The sequence below is a fragment of the Lepisosteus oculatus genome, chromosome 20, assembly GCF_040954835.1.
Source record: "Lepisosteus oculatus isolate fLepOcu1 chromosome 20, fLepOcu1.hap2, whole genome shotgun sequence".
Taxonomy (NCBI): Eukaryota; Metazoa; Chordata; class Actinopteri; order Semionotiformes; family Lepisosteidae; genus Lepisosteus; species Lepisosteus oculatus.
This window is the reverse complement of record NC_090715.1, coordinates 15,087,971-15,109,553: the sequence shown is the minus strand read 5'-3', so window position 1 is coordinate 15,109,553 and position 21,583 is coordinate 15,087,971. Positions and strand designations below refer to the sequence as shown.

General features: G+C 44.4%; 1 protein-coding gene across 1 annotated transcript; it reads left to right on the top strand.

Annotated features, from left to right (window-relative positions):
• The first annotated feature begins 466 nt into the window (after positions 1-466).
• gpib (glucose-6-phosphate isomerase b) lies at positions 467-17,273 on the top strand. The gene is made up of 18 exons (XM_069181200.1): positions 467-669; positions 1,873-1,963; positions 4,631-4,699; positions 6,021-6,140; positions 6,627-6,710; positions 7,397-7,543; positions 8,533-8,604; positions 8,966-9,010; positions 9,756-9,809; positions 10,626-10,686; positions 12,011-12,054; positions 12,218-12,370; positions 12,775-12,904; positions 13,426-13,502; positions 13,984-14,112; positions 15,364-15,439; positions 15,925-15,991; positions 16,878-17,273. The coding sequence occupies exons 1-18, from the start codon at positions 545-547 to the stop codon at positions 16,999-17,001; spliced, it is 1,668 nt and encodes a 555-aa protein (XP_069037301.1). The 5' UTR covers positions 467-544; the 3' UTR covers positions 17,002-17,273.
• The last annotated feature ends 4,310 nt before the right edge of the window (positions 17,274-21,583 follow it).

Below are 21,583 nucleotides of genomic sequence, written 5' to 3'. Positions count from 1 at the left end.
CGTTCTCCTTCTTCATTAAAAATCGCAGGGTGTTTTCTGGTGTCCAGAAAAGTGTAAGGAATTTTTATTATCAACAACTATTCTTTTTCCACACTACATATTGCACAGTGTAGTTAAACATAATATAATTATCAGTGATAATTATTAATGATATAATGATATATCGATGATAAAATCTTAATGACCATCCAGGTGGGGCTGCACACTGGTGGTGGTAGTGGGAGTCCCCATTACCTGTAAAGCGCTTTGAGTGGAGTGTCCAGAAAAAGCGCTATGTACGTGTAAGGAATTATTATTATGTTTATTAATTGCCCCCTGGGGATAATACTCCATTAAAACGCTTCGGTTCTTGGGTCGGGCGAATTCAGGGCTGCGCCTCTCCTCGCCACATTACGGGCAGTGACGTCACCGAGGGCGGGGCCCCGCCGCGGCGCTGCGATTGGCTCAGGCGGCGCTATTTCCTGTTCGCTGCCCTTCAGACTCGCACTCGCTCGCAGCGGCTCCGCTCGGTTTGCACGGACAGGCTCACAGGAACCCCAACGCCATGGCCCCGGGACTCACCAGTGACCCCAGCTTCCAGAAACTGGAGCAGTGGTACAGGGCCAACGCCGGCAGCCTCAACATGAGGCAGATGTTTGAGGCCGACCAGGGGCGCTTCGGCAAGTTCAGGTAGGGGCAGCGGCCGGGCGTCCTAGTGAGAGGCATGGGTGACACATGCCCACCTGGATGAATCGCCGCCTTTTGCTTCCCTGTTTAATCCCCCTCTCAGCAGTTGCATGCATTACAGTTGCGCTGAGTTACATTTCAGCTGAAACGAATTAGGTCGCGTTTCGTTTTTATGTCATATGAACCTGTAAGTATTGCGACCCAGGAGGAGGATGCATGTCCGCTCAGTTATGCCAGCTTTACTTAGAAACCTGTATATCTTCCCGGGGAGGCGGGGTCGCGACTTACGCTTACCTGCTAAAAGAAAGTGTTTTCAATGGCTTAATAGTGACGCTTATATAATATTGACACCCTACGCTCAACTACAGCATTTCAGAGGGTTATATTCTAGGGAGGGAAAGCGGTCTCTTCCGACTGGTTCTGTCTCAGTCCTGCGGTAGCAGACTGGGGAAAGGAGGCGGAAAGGTCACACCGTCGCATCGGGCATCTCCGTGATTCAGAGTGACAGTTTCCCCTTTATTCTCCCGGGAAGCCGGCAGGGTGCTCTGGCCTGCTCCTACGGCCAGGTGTCCGCTAACAAGCGTCCGGAATGGGCGTCTGGGCTGCGGCCGGGCCTCCTGTGGCACTACTGGTGCCCGATTGTTTTGAACAGGGAGGCCCGTTTAAAAAAAATAAATTTAAAGGGAAGGCGAGGGCATCTCTCTGCTGTCTAGGCTGGGGAGGAGCGCCGCCATTGCCGACTCAGAGACCGCAAGCTGTCGGTGCTCAGGCTGCACACGCCGCTGTGTCGTCACGGTGGGCTACGTGCTGTCGGGCACACGATGCTTCAGCGGTGTGGCGTGGGCCCTGCGAGGTCGTTTGGAAGAAAATGGGGGGGGAAATTACCGTGCAGTCAGACCGGGGCTGTAAGAATTACCGTGCATTACCGCAGGCCTGGCGCCGGCTCTCCTCAATTAACGCCCGAGTCCTTGTCCTCTGCGCAGGTGGCCCCCGTCACAACTAAGCGTGCTTGTTTCTTAACCTCATTACTGTGTTAACACAGCCGTGGGAGTGAAGGAATTGCTGTGACAAAAAAACCTAATGCACTGTTTCGCCTGAGTGGCATCGTCCCAGGATAGCATCGAGCTGAAAACCCGTAAGAGTGCTGTGTTTTATTTTGCGTTTGCCTTTTTCACGGTTTCCCTCTCACTCCCTTGTCTTTGACAGTACCACCCTCAACACCGACGATGGAGACATCCTGGTCGATTTTTCAAAGAACCTCATTAACGAGGAAGTCATGAAGATGCTGTTCGATTTGGTAACGTTTTAAAGCAACAATTTCACCTCCTTTAAAAAATAAAACAGCAGCGAGGAGGGAGACGAGGATGCTGATTGATGAATTTGGGAGTGTGTGTGTGTGTTTCTTCCTCTCAAGCTGCTGGTTAAAATTCAGTGTGGCAGTGATGGAGCCTGTTGCTCCTGTATTGCAGTCACTCCAGTGCAATACACAGTTGCTGCTGTTCTGGGGGACTAGATGAGCCAGCTGACAGGATTCATTAGGATAAAACCCAATCCCTGGTACTAGAATAGGATCTGATTGGACGTCTCTCAAATCACGCTTCTTCTGTATGGGCCAATGAGGCTAGCTATTATGTGGCAGCCATCCCAGAGGTTGATTACGTTATTGAAATGCATGTCCCATCGTTATCGTCACGTTTGAGTGTAGAGGGTGTGGCACACGGGGGAAGAGAGGTTTAAGTCTAAGAGAATCAGTGCCTGACGGTTGTAGACTTTCAGGAACTGGGAGTTTTATCTGATCAAAACTAACAAAACCGTCTGAATTAAATAGGATTGTGTTATTGAATTTTTCTCTATTTCCTGCCTGGCTTTTCTGATGCAGCTGGGCATTCTGCAGAGCAACATTGCATTTAGCCGTGTCCTTCTGTTCCTCTTTGAAGGTCAGGGACAGAACCTCCCACCCAACCATGCACAAATATTATTTCATAAACAGTTTTCTTCCTTCTAATCGTTTCCCAACCGTGGATAAACTGCCGTCTGATGAAATGCGGTAGATGCTGCACAGCTCTGCGCGGGAGTAGATGAGCCCCAGGGCCACGGAGCTTGCAGGAGGAGAGGTCAGGCTTGGGGACGAGCGGTTCCTCGGGAGAGGACGCTGTCCGGCTTGTCTAGCCCGTGCCCGTGTGGGCGGCTCGTTAATCCGAGCGCCTGATCCAGCTGTTCCTTGAAGGAAGCTGGGAGATTCGGCTGCGGCAGCACCTCCGGGAGGCTGTAGTGTTGTTGTCTGCATCAGCTTGGCTCTGAGAGCACTTGGTGGAGCTGAGTTGTGATTATTTCAGTAAGTGTGGCCTGTTGATCAGCAGTGCTCCACCCACACACAACACTGCAGGTCCTGGAGGGCCATGACTTTCCTTGTGCCCAGTCCACCCTGAGTTCCCTGAATCGGTTGTTGAATTCATTATTGATTCCAATCCTTTCCCAGTTTTTAAAGAGTTTTGAAGCCAGCAGCAGGAAAGCTTTTGGGTGATAAGTGGTCTTTTTATTTTAGCCACATTTTAGCTCAACTTTATAATTGTGCTAAACTGTATGGAAAGTACAAGAATCTGTCTAAAAAAATCACTCCAGCAGTCAAAGCAATAGTGTTAATTTTAGCCTTTTACTAAACTGGTTTGTAAAACACCAGCATTGGCTATCCTCTATGGATTTACTGTCTCAGAAGGCTTTGTCTGTAGATTCATGTGTACTAGAAACCTTTGTGAGCTGCTGCGTTTCACAATGACTGGCAGGGGCTATAAATCTGAGGAACTAGATATGCTTGCATAACAGCCTGTTTTATAAAGTCAGGCTCACTTTGTGCTCTTATCAAAAATGAACGAGACCTCATTTGAGCTCTGAAGCACCAGAGCAGCCCAAGTTCTGCTTTTCTGCCCATCTCTTTTGCACAAAACTTCTTTATGCTGGTCACAGTATAGTTAAGAGTCCAATTTGTTTTAAATCTTTCTCTGCAGTGTCATTTTTTTCATTTATTGGTACTGATATTGGAGACTATTTCCCAAATGTGACCACTTACAAGGAGATAGTGAAGACCAGAGACTTCTGTATAGAGCTCAGTTGCAACATCCCTGTGCTTGTTCACGACCTCCCTACAACAATATGCTCCATTCAAAACAGAAAGCAGTGCAGCTACTTCGAAATATCTTTGTACTTAATGATGCAGGCAAAGTGACTGATTTTACACAAAAACAGTGTGGAAAATACTTATTTTGAGAAATACACCGTTGGTCTTGTGGTCTCTCAAAATGCAAGGTATTGTTCAGTGGTTTATGTAACTGTCCCATTTGAGTTAAATGGCATGTTCTCTGACATTCGTAATTCTAAAAGGGGCAAATGTGGGAGGGGCAGTACAGGCCAGTCATGGCTCAGGAGCAGTCCTTTCCACTGCATCAGCTGAAACAAAACAACTGTGGGGCTACAGTTTTTCTTCAAGGTTTGGCACCATGCTCACCATAACTAATGGGACTTAAAAAAACAGGCATTTACATGAGGAGAGTAATTAGGCCAGAAATCCATTGTGTGGTTCAGTACAGTAATTAACGCCATTTGTAGCTGTATTTTAATCATCTTTGTAATTCAGTTTGCAATTCAGCACAAAACGTAGACGGGCACAGATCTCAGATCTAAGACTTGGATCTTATTAAAGTCTATATGTGCTGGATTAGTGCTACTGGTACTGATGATGTGACTTTTAAATCGGTGAAAATGGACAAGTTTGGACACTGCTATGAAAGCAGTCATGTTTGTCCCATTAGTAGATTAAAAATTTTGTTTTCAGTGAGGAGAACAAAATTAAGCAAGGCAGCCTGAAAATGGCCCTTTTTTCCTTCAGTTACTTTGCTATTTCCTGTGAATAGCAGCTTCAGGTGTCTGATGCTTCAACTGCTTTCTTTGTGTTCCTTATTTTGCCCAGGCCAGGTCAAGGGGAGTGGAAGAAGCCAGGGAGAAAATGTTCACTGGAGAGAAGATCAACTTCACTGAGGTACATCAGTCTTTTAGGTCCTGGAGTTGTTGCAGGATACACGTATATCTATAAATGATCTCCTTGCTATTGTCTTTGGAGTGAACCGAATCTAGAGCAGTGTTTCTCAGCTCCTGTCCTGAGGATCTGCTGTCTCTGCTGGTTTCCATTTCAGCTGGGTCTTGAATCACTGGTGCTGATGGATACTTCAGCTTGTGTATTTTGGTTTTCTGCTTTCAGTCCCCATTTCCAGCAGCTTCAGCATGCACAACTGCATGCAGTCTTTTAACCGTTATTGGTCATGGAGCTGAACAATTAAAGATCTTGAGAGCTGAAATAACTGCAATAACACCTTAAGTAAGAATTGAAACAATTGTCCAACAGTTTTTTTTAAACTTGATGGAAGGGACATTGGTGCCCCAGGACTAGTGTTGAGCATCAGTGATCTAGAGTCCTTGATAATGGTTATAAACCTAGCGTTGCGCCAAGCACACTTGAATTTACTTTTAAGCCATAATAATGACTCACTGATTGCATTTCATTCAGAGGAGTAGAGCCCAGTTAAACTGTCTAATCTGAACCGTTCAAAGGTTTCGAAGCAGAAGAAGGTGGCAGAACTGATTGAGTGCCCTGCAGTTGATTGTCTGGAATAGTGCAGTGTCATTAAGGAAACAGTCGACACCCTCTCTCGCAACCTTCCCATTGGCCAATCCGGTTACGCAAGACACTGCGGCCTGATAACTTGTTGAAGTTCAGCATTTTACAGTTGCTTTGTTTTAGTATGTTTCAGATATACTTAGACTTTGTGCATTTTGGAAGTCTGTATCCTAGCAGCTTTGGGTGGTATATAAAGATTTATCGTATCTAAAGTAAATCCAGAAATGAAAATGTATATCGCTGGTGTTTGTGTGAAAAGGTTAAAATAGCTTAAATGTTATTAAACTATTAATGAATCAAATGATCTTAGATAAGACTTAAATTCAGTAAAAGGTGAATAAAGCCATTTATAGTTGAATTGCAACTGGAAAGTTTAAAAGGTGTGGCAATCAAGAGTGAGACTTTGTGAATGGGTGGAGTTGGCCTGTGTGTCTGTGCTGTCCTAAGTCTTGGAGTCTGGGTGTCTTGGGCCATGTAGTTTATTTGCATGTTGTAAATCATTCTTGGATCAACCTGGGTAAATAACATCTTGTTCCTCAAAAAGCTGCTTTATTGTGCGGCGTCCCGAGATGCTAATAGAACTGCACACAGAATGAGCCTTGAGAATGGTTTCTGCGGTACCCTTCACTCGGCTACCTCCACCCCAGCCCCCTGACTTCCCCGCTGTGCTCTCTCTCCTGGGCAGAACCGAGCTGTTCTCCACATCGCCCTGCGGAACCGCTCCAACAGTCCCATCCACGTGGGCGGCAAGGACGTCATGCCTGAAGTCAACAGTGTCCTGGAGAAGATGAAGGCTTTCTGTCTGGTATGTTGTCATAAGGACCAGTTCCATTACTTTATTCATTTAGATCAAAACAAAGTGGAAAAGTATACTATTGCATGCGTTTACTTAGTTACCTGAATACTAATACTTGCTACCTATTTGTACAAATGTTTTTTTTATACTGAAACTGACCTTCAGAGGTTTTTTGGGATATGGTGACTTTGAAACTGTAGTGATATACTATCAAGGAAAATGCATTAAGACAACTGCAAGATTTTATTTCCTAAATGAGTCAAAAGATTAAGGCCTTTTTGTATAATTTGTATAATGGCAATTAAACAACTAGCGTGCAGTTATTTTTCAGCAGAGTGCTGGAAATTAATGATATGAGGACTGTACCAGCACAGCCTGGTTGCAGGGTCATGAAATCAGTCCCAGTCATATCTGAAGCACTGCTGAGAAGACCTAGTGGGATGTAACTTGAGCTGGAGTTAAGCTGCTGTCTGGATGTGTCTGTTTCCAACACAGAAAGTGCGCAGTGGAGAGTGGAAGGGCTACACTGGAAAAGCCATCACCGATATTGTCAACATCGGCATTGGTGGATCTGACCTGGTAAGGGCTTTAACACGCGCACAACTCCAGACGAGAGGGGGCCACTCGGCCTCTTTCCTCACTGGTGCTCGGCCAAGGAGCCGATTGATCAAAGGTCCCATCCAGCTTTTCCCTGAAGGAAGCCGGGGTGCTGGCTGGCATCAAGAACATGGAACGAGTTTCTTGGCCACACTCCCACAGCCCCTCGAGTCGAGTGCCTCAGGTTTTCAGGCGTCCCAGATGACATGAAGCTGACATGAATCTGTCCTTGACTTTCAGGCAGGAGGGTTTGATACCTTGGACCTGGAGTCTTCTCATTCTCATGGTACAAGGAATCAGTAAATTCCCCAATATTGGATATAAAACAGGGTGGATTTCCAGCAAAGGCATTTTATTTCTAGAAAATTGACCCTTTATTGTAAATTCTGTTGTAAAAGCAGCAGTGCATAACTCTTGCCCTTAAATCTGCAGTTTCACCTGAGATCTATAACTTAATTGAACAATATTTCACTTGCTCTTTGCTACAGTTTGTCATTTTTGTTGCTTGTTTATTATCATTGATTTTTTTTTTTAAACGCCCATTTATTGTGGAAACGGAGAATCGACAAGCCTTTGCATGACTTTAGTTTAATAGCCTGCTTTCAACACGGGGCATTCCCGGTGGGTGTTGTCGGCTGGCTGTCCTGAGGCTGTGCTGCCTGTCGCAGGGCCCACTGATGGTGACGGAAGCGCTGAAGCCTTATTCCAAGGGGGGTCCGCGGGCCTGGTTCGTCTCCAACATCGACGGCACTCACATGGCGAAGACCCTGGCCGAACTCAACCCTGAGACCACCCTCTTCATCATCGCATCCAAGGTAACCCCCCCCACTCCACCTGAGCCACTCCGGTCGTCTCTTCATTCCAGTGATGCAGTGCAGGAAACATCATTGATCCCAGGCCGGGTAGCTACTAAACGCACACAGCCACGCAAAAGGCTTTTTCTTCCCACGTTTCTTAGAGATCAGTTTTGCTCTCGGGTGTCTTAATTGTCTTTTCCTGCAGACTGTAGGAATTGACTTTGTGGTGCAGTTAAAGCCATCTTAGTGTGCTTCATCCATTAAGGGGTTGATTTTTTTTTTTTTTAATGGATCCTGCAACAGGAAGAAAATATATTAATGAGATAAAAACAGAGCTTTAAGAAGGACAGTCTGTGTACTTAAAGGAGGCCAGTAATTAACCATCCACGGTGTTCTTTTGTTGAGTTTAATTTCTGTCCAGTTTTGTGTTTGATATATTCCAGTTAAGAAAACATCTGTATAATATACCCTTTAAAAATAAAAAACAGTGAAAGTTGTCATGCATTCAATTCCACATAGACATGCAATGCATGTTTTATCATAAGGCTTTTTAATTAGCATAGTACGAACTGAAACAAAAGTGCAAATCTATTTCCTTGTACATGTGTTCAAGAACATCATTAAGTTGCACAAAGAAAATGCAACATTACATTGGCTTCAAAACTTCTTGCAGTTGTTAAAACTGCTGATGTAATGCTGAACATGCTAAAGCTCAACAAGAATGAAGTGGATCAGAGGACACTAATGGAAAAGGGGTGGAGTACAAATGGAGAAATATTCTTTCAGTCTCAAAAGGAGTGGTTAATTCCCAAATAAAACTGGAGGAAGAAAGGGGTACATTTTTCTAATTAAGCAATCGCAGGGGAGAAATGTCTTGTGCAGCGGCTGTGTTTTGGTGGTTCTGGCAGTTTCGTGATCGGAGGGTAAGTCTGGGAAATAAAAACTGAAGGCAGAGGATGTGATCCTGGGTTTCCATGACTCACCTGCCCTTGCCCTCGTTTTTTCAGACCTTCACCACCCAAGAGACCATCACCAACGCGGAGTCCGCTAAGGAGTGGCTCCTGCAGAAGGCAGGAGATGTAAGTGCTGGCTCGGTTCAGGGGTGCTGGGGAGGAGGGGGGGCACTTGAGTGTTTGAATTGAGAATCTAGGCTAGGTCCATCTTTAAAGTAACAATCACTGGGAGAGGCCATGATGAGACCTTGGCGTTTCGGACTAGTTCATCCCTTTGCCTTAAGTCGTAGTTGAGGTGCCACCGACAACTGCAGGGAGCACAAGCTGTCAAGTCCATGAGGGTTCAGCTGAAGGTTATGATATCGAACCTTTTGACTGTTATAATTGTACGACCAGTTCTGCTGAAATTGTCATCTCTGCGAGTTGCATAGATCGTTGTATTGGCATGGGTTGTAGTTAATGAAGTGTTTTTTTTTTTGGTTTTCAGAAATCTGCTGTGGCCAAGCACTTCGTGGCTCTCTCCACCAATGCTGTAAGTTTACTCTGAACACAACGAAAGTGGATCATACTTTCTCAAAACAAAAAGCTTAGTAAAGGGTTTTTAATAAGTGTCCCTCTTAAAAGTAAAGTCCTTTAAATTAATAGGATTGAACAATCTGGAAAAATAAATGGCATTAATCTAGTTTAATCCTGATAAATTATATACTTTGTGTTTTTTGCATCTGATGTTGGGATTCTTACAACTGTTTAAAGTTGTAAGAATCCCTGAGGGTGAGGGTAAGAATTCCCTGAGGGTGAAAGATCTCTGAGGGTTACAGCTGATGTATCCTATTGGATCATCTTAACTTGTTTAACGTTAATTTAGCAGAAGCTGATGTCTGCTGTGAACCCCACCTATTTATCTGCTATTGAATGTGTTGCAACTGGTAACCTAGAGTGTTTCTCAGAATAGAGAGGCAGGTAAATGCCTCAGATACTGAAGAGAGCTGGTCTACCTGCATGCATGGATTTATTCATTATGATCTTGCTTGTAGGGCCCCCTTTCAGTCCACACCAAAAGTAATAAATCTTCAGCTCATGACTGGTGGTGGGCAATATTCACAAGCACCTCTCAAATCCATGCTCTTCATATTTCTGGAGCCAGATATACACCACATTAACACATGGCATAAAAGCACATGTTCATATGCCAAGGCTTTTTTTTTGCCATCTCTTGGCCAGTTTGTACAGGTGCCCTGCCTTTCCCTTGACTCTCCCCCCTACCTTGTGTCTTTCAGCCCAAAGTGAAGGATTTCGGGATCGATACGAACAACATGTTCGAGTTCTGGGATGTAAGTATGGGATGCTCTCTCCCGCTTCAAGCTGGCCTGGGCCTGAGGGCTTGGGGTATAAATAGCTCAGTCCTATACCCTGTGAAGTAGCGTCTGGGCACACAGACGGACAGCTGCTGGGAAACCGGAGCTGCCTCTCTGTGCTGCTGCTTCACTCTCTGGTGTTATTATGGGCTCTGACCTTCTCTCTCATCCTGAGGTCACTGGAAAAGCAGGGCCACAGCAAAGGTCATACAGTTATTTTCAGTCGCATTATCCATATTTGAAAGGTAAATGTCTTTAAGTTTGAGTTAGTGTAACGTACAAATTGTTTAGTTTTTTTAAGGGGAGTTAAAATAAAGAGCATCGAGATGGCAGTCGACATCAAAGATGACTTGTCTCAATTTCTGACCTTATTACGAGTGCTTTTCAGATCCGTCACTCTTGGCCCCACGATGCTTTGAATTGGAATATCCTAATGTTAAAGTTCAATAAGAATGCTAGGAAGATGCAGTGTTTCAAATATTTGCCTTGATGGGTTTAAGTGCTTTTCAGTAAGAGCAGATGCGATATGGCCTATTTTTAGTGTTACGGCATTTCGGTCAGTGATGACCTTCGTCTTTCTCGGCTCTGAAGGGCAAGCCGATCTCTGGCATCCCTCACAGCCGCCTGCAGTTGAGAGCCCTGTCAGAGGAGTGCCAGGATGTCCTGGGGCCCATCTGAGGACCAGTGAGAGGAGAAGGGCCTGCTGCCAGAATTCCTCCGTTGGAAGGAACGGGGGAGGGAGGGAGAGAGAGAGAAAAAAACTGACCCTCTTTCTGGTTTCCTTTTTTCCAGTGGGTTGGCGGGCGTTACTCCCTGTGGTCAGCTATTGGGTTGTCAATTGCCCTGCACATCGGTACGTCTTTTACTAGACTCATCTGCAGCTACAATGGGTTTGAATACGTTGATGCTACTGTGCCTCTGGCCCCAGACTGTGGCGTTCTTACTTGTCTGGCAGCTCCAGGGTCAGGTTGGGGCACCTGTGTGTGTGTGGAATTTGCATGTTCCCCCCATATTCATTTGTGTTTTTGGCCTGTGCTTTGGTTTTTAACCCACCCACTGTACCTAGGACATGCAGGTTAGATTTGATTGGCTATTCTAAATCTAACCTTTTTCAGGGGATTCAATACTGGGTTGCTAATTGAACTGCCTTTAATTGTCCCACTTGCGTGTTCAGACTTCTGCACTCTGTTTTTGGGCTTTACTTCAAATGCATTGCTCCAACAGCAGCAGCATGTGTAACTGACCTTCACACGTCTGACTTTTACTCCTCCCTTATTCATCTCTTAACAGTTGATTAATAATAATGAACAGACAGGTGGGAAGCTATCAAACACTCCCACCGTGGGTTTTTTTTCTCCAGAGGTGCAATGGGTTACACTTCAACAAACATCTCAATAAAGGAAATTATGAAGCTCTAAAATTGGTATAGAGGTGATATTGATTTAAAATCCTGTTCAACCTTTTCATAAAAAAAGGGCCTCCAGATGAAAATAGAAATCAATTAGACTGTGAAGTCCTCCAAGAAGTGGGTTGAAACTAACCCAGGGGACATGGGGAACGTTGGTCTGATTGATCTCTTAGTCATCCGCCATTGCAGAGGATACATCGTGCGTGTGGATTACAGCTCATCAGTTGGTTCACTGTTTGCTTTTTCTTGAATGGGCCTTTTTTTTCCCCCCAAATGTTAACATGTTGGTGGCTTAGGTCTCAGGTGTAAGATGTACATCGTTTGACTTTAAATTTAAAGAGCAAACTCTTATGCGCTGCTTGATTATAATATGTAATCATTATAAGGTCACGTATAATGACCGAGTGTGTTAATGGGTGCCGTCTACTGCAGAAGTCGACGATCGTAATGAACAGTTATTCTAAGCTGCCTGGTCAAGATGGATGTAGACCTCTTTCAACCCTGAGCACTGCCCCTGTGAATTCAGCAGCACCCAGGTTTTCAGTGAAAGGCATCGGTCCTGATCTTGAACATATCCTCCGTGACAAGCTCTCGCCTACCATGGTGTCAGTGGCACCTGTTTTGTGCTACAAGGACGTAACCAAGCATATTCTTAAGGGCTCCCATGCTTTATAATATGTTTATAAAATGAATCAAAATTCAGTCAAGAGGGAACTGACTAGGTGCCTTGTTTTTATTCCCGTTAAGCATTTTGTTTGTTTCCTTTCAGGTTTTGAGAACTTTGAACGGCTGTTAAGCGGAGCTCACTGGATGGTAAGTACTCCCCGAGATCTAGATGCGCTCTCTCTGTGGGGAAGTGAAAACGCCAGTGCCGCACCACGGAGTCTGTCAGCAGGGGGTGTCCTCGGTAGGGTGTGAGAGTTTCTCCATCTCCTAGGGCAGTTGCAAAAATTCTGTCTCCCTCTCGTCCCGCCAGGACAATCACTTCCGCACCGCCCCCCTGGAGAAGAACGTGCCCGTGCTGCTGGCCCTGCTGGGGGTCTGGTACATCAACTTCTTCCAGGCGGAGACCCACGCCCTCCTGCCCTACGACCAGTACATGCACCGCTTCGCTGCGTACTTCCAGCAGGTCAGTTAGCGGGTCAGCCGTGAGCGGGCGGCTCGCCCCGATCCTGGGGACCACAGTCCAGTTATTCCTGTAGGTCACCCTAAATCGGGTTATGTAAAGGTCAGGACTGCCTGCTCAGGCAATCGATCAACTGAGCAAGTAACGTTTCAGTGGAGGATCTGTGTTCCAGATGAACTGTTTAATTGTTCCTACTTGTATTGTTCCAGGCCTTGTGAAATTGGCGATTTTAAAGTCTGCCTATAAAACCGAAACAGGGGCACTTTACAAGAGATTTAGAGGTTACAGCACAAGCTGCATTGCCCTAGTGTGAGGATTTGCTTGTCCCCTCTGTGGTTCGCTGCGTGCGAGAAGAGAATCGGGCTCGTGTGAAACGTGTCTGGTACTGAGAGCTCCATTGCCCGCAGGGAGACATGGAGTCCAATGGGAAGTACATCACCAGTAAAGGCAGCCGTGTGAACTACCACACTGGGCCCATCGTGTGGGGAGAGCCTGGGACCAATGGGCAGCATGCCTTCTACCAGCTCATCCATCAAGGTACAGCCCAGACTCCAGACTTTCCAGCCGTCTTCCAGACGGCAAAGCAGTTTCAGAAGCATTAACATCAGAGTGTTTCACCCCCCACGTATAATAGCAGAAGCCTTGCCTTATTCTGCTTAACCTTCAAAGTGACTATTGTATGCTAAAAACAGAACGGTCCTGCATGTAGGCCTTTGATTTGTAAAGGCCTTCAATTTCAGTTTTGCAAAGTTCATCATGCACAACCCTATTTAATAAAATATAAAGTCTGACGGTAGATATTCTTCTATTCATTTTGGATGTTTAAAATCTTTGCTGTTTCACCTAGATTTGAATTCAGAATTTAAGCTGTCCTGCATGAGCTGTTAACTTAGTGTTATGAAAAATCATTTCTTATGAGAAGGGAGCCTGGAGGTGCAGGAATGGGAAAAGGAACATGCATTACCTGGTGCTTCCCTGATGCGATGACGTGTGCAGAAGACCTAAAGAGAGTCTGCTTGGCTCTGTGACGTAATGTGCCTTTTTCTCTCTTCCCAAAGGAACGCGCATGATTCCCTGTGACTTCCTCATCCCCGTCCAGTCTCAGCACCCCATCAGAAACAACCTCCACCACAAGGTACAGCCGGCTCTGCCACGGTGCTGACCCTTGTAGACCCCGGCTTTCTTGATGCCCGTCTCGGCAAGGGTCCGCATAATGGATGGAACAGAACATCTTATCTGTTGAGCCACTGTCTGGGCAAGCATGCCTGGAGAGAAACAACCCTACAGCTTCTCCGTGTGGAAGTGAGCTTTATTTATTCCCTTGCAGCCAAACTACAGACTCTGATCCCCACACAGATGACTAGAGATAATAGTAATAGCGGTAAGAGAGTGGAAATGCGTTATTTTGCAGTTGGTTTATCTGTAAAATCTGTTTGCGGAGGAGCTTTTCTGGAGGCTCTTGCTGACAGAGTGCTAGTGTGGACACCAAATGTTTAGGGGATGGAGGTGGGGGTTAATGAGAGGACAGTGAGAGAATACCCCATTTCCTTCACAGTATTCCTAAAGTCTGGAACAACTGTTTAATCTTCGGCCTTGCTTTCTGCGGTGTGTCCCAGATCCTGCTGGCCAACTTCCTGGCCCAGACTGAAGCCCTGATGAAGGGGAAGACCACTGAAGAAGCTCGCAAGGAGCTGGAGGGGGCAGGGATGAGCGGAGAGCCCCTGGAGAAACTGCTGCCTCACAAGGTGAGTCCTGGCACAGAAGTCAAGTTTAGAAACTGCACCGTTTTAAGTTTTTCTTCCCACTGTGCTGTGTACTTCCAGCGGAGCACATATATCATATGGTCCCTCTCGGGTATAAGACCATAATTAATTTCTTTCCTATGATGAATTCACAAAGATGAAGGCAGCATTTCTTAATTTCAGATGTACTGGGATATGCAAAAAAAACTAATTTTCTGCTTATTTCCTTAATTAGGAAACACACTAGATGCACACTGTTGCGATAGCTTGTTATTCACCAAAAGAGTGAAGTTGATATCAGTCAATTGATGTGAAGTTCCCTTTTCTTTAACCAGGACTTGCATGACTTAAGTGTTTGCTGCCCTCTTTTGGTCATTAGTGGTAATGCATATGGATGTCTAACACTTATGAAACCACTACTGGAGAAATTCATTCCTTTGGAGACCTAAAAGTTTGTGCACGCCTAAAATGTCTGTGCTTGCTCGTGTTCATCTGTTCAATTAAAGTTAAGTTACAAAATAAGCGCCTTGCAGAATGTTGTCCTGCACAATTTTCTAAGTTGCTTTTGACTAATACAGGAGTGTTGAAAATGTGTAGAGCACGATAAATTCAAATACAGCTTAGTGACACAGTGGTTAACATTGCTGCCTCACAGCACTTGGGCTCCAGGTTCAATTCTGAACCCGCAGTCTGTGTGGCATTTTTTTCCTTCCATTCACATGGGTTTCCTCCAGATCTGGTTTCGTCCCCCCCCATTGCATGCTAGTAGTTAAAATTGTCTTCTGGGAAATCTGGCCCTGGTGTGTGTGACGGTCTGTGTGACCTGCGGTGGACTGGTGTCCTGTCCAGGGTGTACCCTGCCTTGCGCATATTGCTTGCTAGGATAGACTCTGGCTCCCCTGCAAATATGAACTGGATAAAGCAGTTAGACAGTAGATGGATAATTCAAAATCTGTAATTACAAAATAATCGGCTGTATAGAATCGGGGATAATTGCAAAGCTCGGAACATTCAAGAAAGGGACCCTATATCTTATGGAATTGCTTGGAGGGCTTATCCTTGTCCTGTGGAGCTTGTCTCAACAAGTGGCTTAGTTGATTATTTCAGTGACTTAATGTGAAAGACGGCAGAGTGAAAAATCAATACCAGGGTCGTAAGGTTACAGTACTCGGAAACCTCAATCAAATATCATTAAGATCCGTATCGCTAGTAACCCATAGGCCACATAACTCGGTATTTGTTTTTTATTCACAGGTCTTCGAAGGAAACAAACCAACCAACTCCATTGTTTTTAAGAAGCTGACGCCGTTCATGCTTGGAGCACTGATTGGTAAGTGTAGCAGAACATGGGCCAAAAGACAACTTCAAATAAAGGGGTTCACTTTCACTGCTGCACGGTGCTTTTTAGTAGCTAATTTACCCCAAAACGTCAGGTTCTCCCAAAATATTGTAGCTGATCAGCACACATTTGCATAATGTTCTGTACTCTCGGCAATCTTAACTTGACTGCCTGTTTTTTTTTAATTCCATTCATTTTGCTCGCCTTTTTTCTGAGGTTATAATTCAACCAGTCTGGCAAGACCCAAACAAACGAAAGGGAATTGGGGCCTTTCTGTCATCTGGAAAATCAGCTGGAGTTTATTTGGGTGATCTAGTTTTACACAGGATCAAAAAATGACCAACATTAAAAAAAAAAAACATTTCTTGGAAGTCAGTAGCCCCTCCATCTCCTTGAAGGATGTGGAAACCCTCACATTTCCCTGCTTGTCTGTCAAGTCCCCTTGCTCCTGAGACTGTGACCTCTGTTTCTTCCAGCTATGTATGAACACAAGATCTTCATGCAGGGTGTCATTTGGGAGATCAACAGCTACGATCAGTGGGGGTGAGTAACCCTTTCATGCAGAAGCTTGTCCTTATTTGAGAATTGGTATTGCATTAGTCATGTAGGCATGAGTGTTAGAAGTAACACATTGAATATTGTAGATTTTTACACTTCAGAATGTTTGCAATTTGTTTTTGACGACTTCATACATCTTGAATATAAAAATTCTCCTTGCCTTATGGCAGCTTCTGCAGAGGAGCTTGCCTGAAGCAGAGCTGAGACAGCTCATGACATTTTCAAGCCCAGATCTTAAGACCTTTGAGTAAGGTCTCAGAATTTAATTGTGGTACGGATACTGACTGACCGTTATGTATTTAATGATAGCTGTTTTAGGGGTCTTTTTTATGTAAAGAACACGTATTATTGCTGTTGAAATGTTTACCAAAACCTTTGTTCTTTAACCATTCATTAAACACTTAAGATTTGAGTTATTGACCTGTTATGTGATCAAAAATAACACAGGCCAAACTTGTTTTGGTTGCCATTGAATAAATTTGAAATTTTATATATATACACTAACTTCAACTTCAGGAATTTAAAGATCTCTGAAATCTAGCTGCAATCATTATACACTACTGCTTCCATACTGATCTTGATCATTTTCACTGGTGGAATTAGGTCGCTGCGCAATTGAATTGAATTGAGTCGGCAGTGTTGAGAATTGGAAGGACAGCAGGCCCAGTGGCCCTGCTGTTTCTTGGAGCAGGAGTCTCCAGCCCAGCTCAGAGATTGCTACAGTGCTAGTTTTCTCTAAAGCTTTTAATTGCTTTAATTGAAGCAGTTCTTAACTAACCATCATTATGACAGGGTTGGACACAATGGTTCTAACCAGCAGGGTCTCTTTAAAAAAAAAAAAAGCCTTTTCTTTTCTGGAATCTTCCAACAGAGTCGAACTGGGGAAACAGCTGGCCAAGAAAATCGAGCCCGAGCTGCAGGATGCTGGTGAGGTGACCTCGCATGATGGCTCGACCAATGGGCTGATCAGCTTCATCAAGAAGAACAGTGCCTGACCTCCCCGCCCATGGTTCATGGGAGGAGACTGCGCGACTGTCCGGTCGATGTTGTAGTCGCCGCTTGTTAGCCATAACCGAGGAGCTAAAGCACTTTACGTCTGTATTCACCTGTCTTGTGTCCTGAATTGTCAGTTGTGAGTCTTGTCTAATAAGGGAGATGCTTTTGAAAACCTGTGATTTGTGCAGATCTTAGACCACACCATCCCACTCTTTGCCTAATCATGAGTCACGACTTACCAAAATAAATGTTTTACTTGTTGGCCACATTACATTTCTTTTGCTTCAACTTCATTGCCCTCTTAGGAAAGCATTCCCCATCATTCTCTTTTCTAGAGATATGCAGTATTGGAACATTAAAGTCTTCTGATGCAGAACAGAATCCTGAATGTCATTTGAAGAGAAGCACAATTACTTCTAGGAAGAAGAACCCATGGCCGTTTGCATGAAGTGCTGGGAGGACAGATTGTACCGAGATCCTCAGGTTGCTGAATACAATTCTTCGGTCCCTAACCAGCTATGAGTAAGACATCAGGCCCTGGAGCTGCTTCAAGCTTTACAACACTTCCATCCTGGGTCCTCATGACCTCCGTTTCTCCAGGTGCTCACAGAAACAAACCTTTAACTGAAGTACTTGAACCCTTAATGAGCGAGATAAGATTAAATTCTTAAGATGGCTTCTGAAGTGGTAGAAACTGTTAAATCTCTCGTGCATCTTAAGGCTTTTGGGAGCAACTTGAAGACTTGCTTAGGAATTTAGTTCCAGCTGGGTTGCTCTTAAATCCTTATCACTCTGCTGGCAGCCGACAGCCCTACTGAAGCTCAAGTAAATTACACAATTTTACTGAAATTTAAGAATACATTCAAAGTGAACAGGTTTATAGAGGAGGTTTAAAAAGTTTCTGTATTTAAACAGCTGTATTGTAAAATGTTCACCATGGAATAGTGTAATTCAGTACCATGAGCATCCCTCTTTCTTTGACAACAATTAGAACGGATGAAAATGCTACCATCACAGGTGTCCACCAGAGGGCACTCTGTATATTCCCAAGACTTCAAATGTGGTTAACACCAAGTGGTGTGAACTGCTGCTCTTCATGGAAGTGTCTCTCTGGCTCATTTGTACAAACACCACAATGCATCGCTCCATGTCCTCATGATGTACTTACCTGAAGTGGTTAGCTAACTTTAGTTCAAACCATTGCTCATTTATTCAGACAAGTTTGGACAGCAGTCTTATCACTCTGAAAATCACAACTGGGAGCCCCACTGATGCTCAGAAGCTATGAGCCTGACCAGTACCTGGATGGGAGACCTCCTGGAAAAGGTGAGGCAGCTGCTGGAAGGGGTTAGTGGGACCGGTAGGGGGTGCTCACCTTGCAGTGTGTATGGGTCCTAATGCTTTGACTCTTTAGTTATTACAGATCCCAAGACCTTTCTCAAAAAGAGAAGGGTGTTAACCCTGGTATCCTGGCCAATACCAACAAAGGCCTCCTCATAATCCCTGTGATCTGGCTTCATCACTCTCCTCCCCCCTGAGAGCTGATGTGTGGGGAGCGTGCTGGCGCACTTTGACAGCCATCACAATCGTTGCTATTTTTATTATTCACATACTGTATTCTTTTTGTGAACACAAAAATAAAATTCACATAGTTATATCTGTATTTGTGCCAAATACAGCCGAGTCATTTCTCCAGTACTTCGTGTATTTTGGGACGTGGACATCGCTGAGTGGCCCTGTGCAGCACAGAATAACAAGTCTGTTATTCACACAGTACATGTAGATGTCTTGAGGCTCATGATAAACAGAACAATGTCTATTGTTACCATTTTACCAGCATGAGTGATGCTGTCAGAAAAGACTGAATTGCTCACAGCCAGTTATTCTTTAATACGTCTCTCCTGTGTCCGAGGTAAATGAGGCCCATGTGTGACTCTTGGCAAGCTCAGACAGCTGCCTGCATTTCGAGTCCCAGTGGAAGGACAAGGCCAGGATTTCCAGTAGGTTTCTTGGAAATGAGCAGCAGAATTTTCCCACAGACTTCTACTGGATAATGCCTACAATTACACCACAAAACAAGCAAGCTGTGTACATGCCCTGTCATCGCCTGGACTTTGTTATTCCTTCTTTCGGGCTGTTTTCTCCCAAATCCAGGATGAAGAAGGAACACAGTAGAAATAACAGCATCGCTTCACTTCTAACGTAATAACATTCTGAGGAACTGTTCAGAGGGCATTAACGAAGAAACGGTAATAAGCTTCCTCTTTATGAGTGTAGGAGTGCCATACTGTGCATTACTGGCAAACAAATAAGACCCTTATTTTGTTTTTGAGTAAACTGACAGCTCCAATTAAAATGAAGGTTTTCCAAACAAGGAAAATAATACTTTAAATATTTTCAGTTTACTTTAGGTATGGTATTTTTTACACATTACAGACGATTATAATCTAAAACACGTGTTTCATATGTGCTCGATAGCTATTTTCTTTAATTATTCAACAATAATGTCATCCAGGTAGAGTATGCACATTGGTGGTGGTGGAGGGGATCCCCATTACCTGTAAAGCACTTTGATTGGAGTGTCCAGAAAAGCGCTATATAAGTGTAAGCAATTATTAATTATTATTATTATTATTATTATTATTATTATTATTAATGTGTCAAACCTAGTACAACGTTCAATTAATGAATGCCTAATGAACAGAAAATCCTTCAGTAATGTGCAGTCTGGTATTAACACACCAGCAGGAAGGGTCTTTGCGGTGATCATGTCCTTATCCAGGTAACATCCTGTGGAATTCGGACTTGTTTTGTTCCGGCTCAGAAAAGAGACGTGGGAAAAGACATTCTGCAGCCACGTTTCCCGACGGGTTTTCACCATCTACTGAGCACGTCCCTGCGCCCTTACTGCTGGAAATACCTTAGTGACTGAACAAGGCAAGTTCCCAAACGCTTAGCTTCACAGCACATTTACTTACAGCTCTTCTGAGACTAATAAATCGGATGCCTGTAGGTCAATTCAGCCGTTGCACCATGAAGCCCTTATATAGAGTTGACATGTATATATGGAATCATGGGACCCCACTCCCTTGGGCAATGGCAGGACCTACCAGACAATACCTCAGCAGCTCTGCACGCCTCTTCAGGTCAGTGTTATAACCATCTATATCGCAATAATGTTCACGCTTTTATTGAATCCTTTATCTAAGCAAATGAGAGAGACGTTGCCTTTCACTAGGGACAACAACATCCAAGTTATGGAGGAAAATTATATCGCGATAATTATCGTTATCGAATTATCGCCCAGCCCTACATCCCAGGACTGAGTGCTTGGTGAAAGCGGGGATTCCTTGGTGGGGTAGGTTTGGATGAACCTGCTTGTTCATGGGCAGCCTCCTGGCTGCAGGATGAGGGCTCGAACCCCAGCCAGACTGAGGGGACCCGGGAGCAGCTGCAGGGTGGAGGAGGGAGGCGCTTGAGTTCGGTTTATGTAGCAAGTTTGGCGATGATAGTGACTAGGTGCAGCTGGGTGAGATTGACTTGTTGTTCTTGTTATCCCTCCTGAACTTCACTTAATAACTTCCATTTAAAACAACAACCTAGAAAATATTCATGTCTCCAGGGGAGTCCATCTTCTGGAACAATACGTTACCCTGCTCCATGGTACAATAACAGCACCACCCACAAGGGATGAGAAGCAATGAACCTCTCATTTAGAGGGCAGAAATCTAACCACTACCTCACGATGCCACCTGGCCTGCTTTTTATGGTCACGTCTGCATATAACTCAAACGTCATTGCTCAACGGTGCACAGGTCTTACCATACAGCTGTCTGACTAGGTCAGCTTTCTGTAAGCACACTCAGAATCTCAATCCAGAAATGCAACTGTCTACCAGCTACAGTCACTGTGTTCTGCACCTCACATTTCATAGACAGCACTTACATGTGCTCTGTGGATACTTTGATTTCTTTCAAACAGTCTGACCAAGCCCTAAGACCCAGTCACAGGGTCTCAACATTGGCGAGGGATCAAAGCAGAGAACTGTGCATGGAAAGGGGGAAAATGTCTTACATTTCCCCCCTAGAGGATTGAAAAAAAGTATTTTGAATTTAACTGAAAGTTGGAGTAACAAGAACATTGAACTCTTGAGTATTGCAGTGCAGACAGCTGCCACTGGAGGGCACTAATTCTTTAATTCCAGCAAAGTGATGAACAAAATACAGTGTGTGGTCCAGTCTCTAAGGTGCCCAACTCTTATCTGCATCCAGGGACTGTCATTAGAGTCTTTTTTATCTTTCTATGGTCATCACTTGAATTTTAATATTTCAATACAACATTAAAATACTTTTCAGTCATTACAAGACGGTAAGGACTTAGTCAAATTTAAAATAAGCAAGAGGGTCACATACCCAAAACATCCCACTGCTTAATCCATAATAATTACTTGGATTTCTATAGCACCTTTCATCCCAAATCACCTTCCATATAGAAGGCCTTTAAAAAGCCACAGCCCCTACACAGCAGATGAGGTAGAGAAGCAAGAAATAGCTCCTCCAATTGAATTAAATGCATTAGTAC